Source organism: Otolemur garnettii, unplaced genomic scaffold, assembly GCF_000181295.1.
Source record: "Otolemur garnettii isolate 467f Iridium unplaced genomic scaffold, OtoGar3 scaffold00172, whole genome shotgun sequence".
Taxonomy (NCBI): Eukaryota; Metazoa; Chordata; class Mammalia; order Primates; family Galagidae; genus Otolemur; species Otolemur garnettii.
In genome coordinates, this window is record NW_003852567.1 from 446579 (window position 1) to 453758 (window position 7180).

The 7180-nt window shown below is 48.0% G+C and overlaps 1 protein-coding gene across 1 annotated transcript; it reads left to right on the forward strand.

Annotated features, from left to right (window-relative positions):
• Positions 1-1516: 1516 nt before the first annotated feature.
• On the forward strand, positions 1517-2564 carry LOC100943816 (olfactory receptor 13J1). Its single transcript, XM_003800227.2, has one exon. It carries the CDS (start codon positions 1568-1570, stop codon positions 2504-2506), a length of 939 nt encoding a protein of 312 aa, XP_003800275.1. The 5' UTR covers positions 1517-1567; the 3' UTR covers positions 2507-2564.
• Positions 2565-7180: the final 4616 nt, after the last annotated feature.

Genomic DNA, 7180 nt, shown 5'->3' on the forward strand with positions numbered 1-7180 from the left:
AGTAGAGTGCTGTAGCATTATAGCTCTCAGCAACCTCAGACTCTTGGACTCAAGCCACTCTCTTGCCTCAACCTCCCGAGTAGCTGGGGCTACAGGCACCCACCACAACGCCCGGCTATTTTTTTAGAGACAAGGTCTCACTCTAGCTCAGGCTAGTCTCAAACTGTGAGCTCAAGTGATTCACCCGCCTCAACCTCCCTGAGTGCTGGGATTACAGGTGTGAGCCACTGAGCTCACACTGAGGTGTGAGCCTGGCCTCCCCCATCATTTCTTATTCTGGAGCGAATGAATGAAGGAGGAATAAAAGAAGGAACTGTTCTCATGTAAGTGAGGCTCTGAGAGGAACTGGTGCTGAGCTTGGGCCCTGGCTTTGACAATGTGTCCTCTCAGAACACTAAGGAGAGATTGACTCATGCTCTTTAGCTAGCGAGAAGGCTGTGGGCAGGATGCAGGAGAAAGATGTCCATCCAATGGGATAAAAGAACATGTGACATTTGCAGCTTGACAAAGCAAACATCTGCTCTGAGCATGGTGCAGGTGTCACTTTGTTGGGAGGACTAGATTAGGGCTGCCTCACCAGAGACCCACCGTGGGACCTATTTTCCTATTGGCCTCTTGGCACTTTTCATGCTAACGCCCTGCGAGTCCACAAAGTCAGAGTGACCCTACATTTGGCCTGGAGAAAATAGGGGCCCAGGGCTGGGCCAAGTGCTCCATCAAATTTTAGCAAGAAAGCAGATCCTGAAGGTGCAAACCACACAAAGTAGCTGAGAAGGCAGGCCCTGTGGACTAGTGACCGTGCCCATTGATTGGCATAGAAGCCAACAGCCCCACTAATGCAAGGCACGGCATATGCTTTGTGCACGGACGCTAGGGATGGCCAGACTTCCACAGGCTGAGAGAATTCCAGACAGTGGGAATGGTGTCAGTGATGGCTCAGAGGCTTCCTTATAATCAGGAAGCCCCTCAGAGACCCTCAAGCCCAGCAGCTGTGATACTTGGGCCAGCAGAAGCAGCATTGCCCAGGCCCGCTGAGTCAGAAGCCCTGAGAATGTGACCCATAAGCTGTGTTTTGGTGCATGTTAGTCTGTGGCCCTCTATCTGGCCCATTGTTTCCCAGACTGTTCGTCTCTGCAGTTGGTTAACATGTGTTCTGTTGAAGGGGAATCCATGGTCAAATAAATTTGGGGAGCACATGCTCTATATTACTTTTGATGAGTTACAAATTACATTCACTTATTAGAGGATCTGAGAAGTCCTGCAGTAAAGAGCTTTACTTTTTATTAATCCATTGTTGTCTCAGATTGATTTTTTAGATTCCCTACTAACATGTCCATTAACATTCTCTTAGGGATTGCTGACTAAATCAATCCTGACTTTTTACATGGATAAACTGAGGCCCTGCAGAGGGTAAGGGTATTTATTGCCCATGGTGACAGAGAGCGTGACAGTGATGGAAAAGACTCTAGCAATCCACTCCATCCCCAAAGGGGCTCTGTGAGCTGCCCACCACCCTGCACCCCCTTCTCCCTCCATCCCAGCTGTGTGTCCTTCAGAACTCTGCAACATGGAGCCAGCCAACAGGACAGGGGTGTCTGAGTTCTTTCTGAAGGGATTTTCTGGCTACCCAGCCTTGGAGCGCTTGCTCTTCCCGCTGTGCTTAGCCATGTACCTAGTGACCCTGCTGGGGAACACAGCCATCGTGGCAGTGAGCGTGCTAGACATCCGCCTGCACACACCCATGTACTTCTTCCTGGGCAACCTCTCCATCCTAGACATCTGCTACACATCCACCTTTGTGCCCCTGATGCTGGTCCACCTCCTGTCATCCCGGAAGACCATCTCCTTTACTGCCTGTGCCATCCAGATGTGCCTGAGTCTATCCACGGGGTCCACAGAGTGCCTGCTCCTAGCTATCATGGCCTATGATCGCTACCTGGCCATTTGCCAGCCACTCAGGTACCCCGTGCTCATGAGCCACGGGCTCTGCTTATTGTTGGCAGGAGCCGCCTGGGTCCTCTGCCTCCTCAAGTCAGTGACAGAGACAGTCATCGCCATGAGGCTGCCCTTCTGTGGCCACCACGTGGTCAGCCACTTCACCTGCGAGATCCTGGCAGTGCTAAAGCTGGCATGTGGTGACACATCAGTCAGCGAGGCCTTCCTGCTGGCAGGCGCCATCCTGCTGCTGCCTGTGCCCTTGGTGTTCATCTGCCTGTCCTACACTCTTATCCTGGCCACCATTCTGAGGGTGCCTTCGGCTGCCGGGCGCCGCAAAGCTTTCTCCACCTGCTCAGCACACCTGGCCGTGGTGCTGCTTTTCTACGGCACCGTCATCTTCATGTACATGAAACCCAAGAGCAAGGAAGCCCACATCTCTGACGAAGTCTTTACGGTCCTCTACGCTGTGGTGACACCCATGCTGAACCCCGTCATCTACAGCCTGAGGAACAAGGAGGTGAAGGAGGCCGCCAGGAAGGTGTGGGGCAGGAGACGGGCCTCCAGGTGAAAGGCAGGCTGGGGGGTTCGTGGGTGAGGCTTGCACATGCCAAGGCCTGTGAGGACAGGGAAGGCCAAGGGCTCAGGGTTTGGTACCCTCATCCCAGAGAGATAGCACCAAGTCCCCCTATCTTGTCATAGAACAGCTCCCTAATAACCCTCTGTTCCTGCCCTGCCATCCGTCACCCTGGGCCAACACCACCCCCAGCACCTTTACACCTGCCTCCAGCTATCTCAAGACTTCAGTCCTGCTCCTCCCACCAACCTGTCAGCAGCCATGGGGCTTCCAGAGGGGCTTCACTCTTCTTGTAAAACCTATCAGCGGTCCCTCCCTGTCACTCTCTCCCCTGCCCTTCCTGTGTTCTTCATTTTCAACAAGCCTCTAAGAGCCAGGAGCCTCAGATTCCACTCTGTCCCAAGATCCAGGCCCTGCACAAGTTTTGTAAATAGATATATGCACTCATCAATGTAGGGGTGATAACGGCAGGGCCTGTACATGTATAACATTTGACTCCCCAAAAACATAACTACTAATAGCCAGCTGTTAACCAGAAGTGTTACTGGTAACATAAACAAGTAACACATAGGTCTATGTATGATATACTATATGATATACTATAGATTTATGGTAATCTATAAAAAGGAAAATGTTATAAAGAAAATCATGAGGAAGAGAAAATGTAGTTACTATTCATTAAGTAGAAGTGGATCCTCATAAAAGTCTTTGAATAGGCTGAGGAGGAAGAAGAGGGTTTGGTCTTGCTATCTCAGGGCTGGTGGTCCACCTGAGAGTATTTTCAAATTGTCACAAATCTCCAAAAAATTTCCATAATTTAAAAATTTCCAAATTTAAGAAGTACACATATAAGTGGACCTGTGCTGTTCAAACCTGTGTCGTTCAAAAGTCAGCTATATACATGTTATATATGTAAAATAATATTGGGAGATAGACATATAATATTTGAGGTGATATAATAGAAGTGGATGAGGGAGAGTGAGGCTGTGGGTTGACACCTGATTTCTGGCTTATGGGGTAGAAAAGATGGAGGTGCCACCCACTGAGACTCTGAGGTGGAGAAGATGACAGCAGTAGAAGGGGATGGGGAAAATGATGACTTTATCCTAGACCTACTGAGTTGGGGGTATCCGTGAGTACGAGCAGAGATAGAATAAGTGGTAACCATCTTCTCAATTTTTACTCTCAACTGTATTCTTGATAAGAATTCCAGAAGGCCAGGCTTGGTGGCTCACACCTATAATCCTAGCACTCTGGGAAGCCAAGGCAGGTGGATTGTCTGAGCTCAGGAGTTCAAGACCAGCCTGAGTAAGAGCAAGATTCTGTCTCCCCTAAAAATAGAAAAACTAGCCATACATTGTGGTAGAGCTTGTGGTCCACCACAAGCTACTTGGGAGGCTGAGGCAAAAGGATTGCTCAAGCCCAAGTGTTTGAGATTGCTGTGAACTAGGATACCATAGCACTCAACCCAGGGAAACAGAGTGAGATTCTGTCTCAAAAAAAAAGTTCCAGAAGAAAACCATAGTGTAATATAAAATTTTGCAAATTCTGCTTCTTTATTTAAGGCTTATTTTTAGTCTCTAAACTGTGTCAAGTTATTTTTTATTGTGAAAGGGCAGGAAGGAAAGGGGAAGGGAGAGAATGGGGAAAAAGAAACCTGTAAAAACTCATTTGCCTGACTAAATCCCTGACTTCTAAAGCCTCTCACACATACACCTCACATCTCACACCTTACAAAGCAATTTACTTTCTCTGCGCCAGCAGTTCTCAACCCATGGGTTGCAACTCAGAGGAACTGTATTAAAGAGTTGCGGCATTAAGAAGGTTGAGAACCACTGTTCTAAGTTTAGATGAATCCAGTCCTTACAGCAATCCTAGAAGGAGACAACTCATTCACAGCCCAGACACCCAGGCCTAGTGAAGGGGAGCCGTCGGCCCAGAGCCTGCTGCATCCAAAGGGCAGAACTACAATGAGACCCAGTCTCCAGATTCTCTGTCCTGTGCCCACCTCACCCCAGCAGAGCCCTCCTGGGGTGGGGCAAGGAAGCTGGAGTCTCTGAAGCCCAGGTCCCACAGCTGCCAAACCTAAAACTTTGTGCGGTTGCAGAGTTTGAACTTTAAATTGGGCAGGGACTACAAGGTCCCTGAGAGCAGGGAGCAAGAGGGATGTCTATGCAGCAGGGGAGCAGGAGGCTGGTCCTCAGGACCCATGGGCCCTGGCCTATCTCAACACAGTACATTTGCTGGAAATGAACTCAGCACTTGCAAGCCTCAGCTCAGCTCACTTGGCTCCAGCTCCTACGTTTTCTCAGGCCACTGACCAGTAGGTGAGAGGTAAGAATTCACTTAGCACATTGATTATTCTCATAAAATCTTTTAAAAATATTTTCTTGGGAAAGGAGGCACAGTATCATCTCCCACTTTACACGCTCTATCTCACTGGATCCTCAAAATAACACCACAGGGAAATACTGTTATCTCCACATTATAGGAAAGGAAGCTGATGCTAAGAAAATTGTTAGCAAAAAGCAGGGCTGAAACTCGGACCCTGGTCAGCCTTACTCCAAAGTCCACCCTTAGCTCTTCTGCCAAACAGCCAAGAAGCAGAGAAGCAGAGATCCCAGATCTAAGCATTTCAGGGAAATGGTCACTGAAGCTTTCTTCCTGTTATCCCCCTTTCCTTTCTTTTAAAGTGATTTATAAAGCCTAAAATATGTATTAAATGGCTAAAGTTAGATTTATCAGTCAATGAAACTGACATGTATATCTTGCTAAGTAACCCTGGACCTATCAAACCTCAGGTTGGAATTTGCCAGAAAGATTTGAGGAAGTATTTCAGATGTTACAGAGTACGAGAGGTCACCTAAACTAATGGCTCCATTTCTCAGAAGGAACTTGACCAAGGCCACATGGCAAAACAAGAACAACAGCCGACAGTCAAACCTGGATCCTCTCCCTCCCTATCCAGGGCTCATTCCAGCCTTCACTCTACCTCTCAGGAGGTGTACAAGTGAGGAGTCAAACTAGACAATTTTTCAGAGACACTTAAATGTCCTATCATTCTGTGACTCTGGTTTCCCAGGACGTGTCAGCATGTGACATTGACAGATAGGTGCTAAAGCAGCATTCTGAGTGCAGGTGTATTGGGAAATGCCATTGCGCCCAAATGCAGAGGTGCTGCTCAGCAATATTTCTGGTTCTCCCTCTTCTGAGCATGTGGTAGGATTCCATAGAGCCAGCGTGCTATGGGCTAATGTGACATATATCACTTCTGGGTCAGACCATTTAACTTCTGGTGCAAGATGCTCCAGTGTGTCCTTCCCCAGTCATAACTGGTGATGTCCCAGATGGGAGCGCTTCTATCTGCCAGGATCTCCGAGGACAGTCCCCTGAAAACCCATAATAGACACATAGCATGAGAAAGAAATAAACCTTCATCATGTTAAGCCACTAAAATTATGAGGTTGTGTGTTACTGCAGCATAACCTCACCCATCCTGACTGATCCACCAAGGGACCAGCAGCTGCTCTGATATCCCATACTGTGCCCATGCTGTAGCTTGGGTTAGCTCTGATTTCCATGAACGTGTTATGATTAGACTCTTAAGTTTTGAGGAAACCCACCATGCTTCTGACATAGCTCTTCAGAGAGAGCAGCTATCACTGCAGGTGGGAGACTGCCACCACCAAAGCTCTCCTAGAAATCACAATGGCTGCACCATTCTGTTAGGGTATATGTATTGGAGGGGGAGAAGGCCATCATTTTCAAGGTAAAACATTGGAATCAGGATTTTTGGCAGAAGAACAGCACCAGATCTATTCCAGGCATGGCAATCACTGATAGTTCCTGGGTGTGGCTTCCCAGTCCATAAGGAATCAGACATAGCCCTTCCATTGCAATAGCTCACAGTACAGTCAAAGACATACAATAAACCAACCACAATGCAAGGCAGAATACAATCAGCCTGCTGAAATCACTGTGCGCCTCTCCTGTTGTGAGGATGGCAAGTTCCATGAGGCATCTGAGAAGACTGCACAGAGAAGGTGGTATATGAGCAGAGTCTTGAAGGGTGAGTGGAAGAGAAAGGCCACTCCAGCTGGAGGAAACTGCCCAAGAGGAAGGACAAAACTGGAGTGTGTGACCTTTGTCTGAACAATGTGGGATGGGCTGGAGAGGCTCAGGTGGGAGCAGGTGGGAGTCAGGACGACAGCCAGAGCCCATGCGCAGAAACCCCTTAAATGCCTCCACTGCCCACTTGGTCTCTTTATGAGAGGCACAGGTGACAAAAAGAACTGCAGAGCTGGTGATTTCCAGCCTTCACCACTTATAAACACCCCACACCTGTGTCTAGTGCCAGAATTTGAGATGAGCATAGGTCTTTTTGTAATAATACACCCAGCAAAGACAAAACCCTTATAGATCTGCCCAGATTTCAAGTTTTACATTGTCTTTACATCCCACATTCAGATAGAATCTCAGAGGTCTAAAGCCCAGAGAGGGGAAGGGATGTGTCTAAGGTAAGGAGTTAATGAATGATTGTAGATGCCACGAAGATGGGAGCCACATCTCTGCTATATTCCCAGTGCCTAGCACATGGTAGGTGCTCACTAACTACTTATTGAATGTCAAGTGAATGAATGAGCCATCACACTTGGATAATTCTTTTTT

Excerpts from the sequence above, each read along its gene's own strand:
- LOC100943816 (XM_003800227.2), top strand. The coding sequence starts at position 1,568 with ATGGAGCCAGCCAACAGGACAGGGGTGTCTGAGTTCTTTCTGAAGGGA.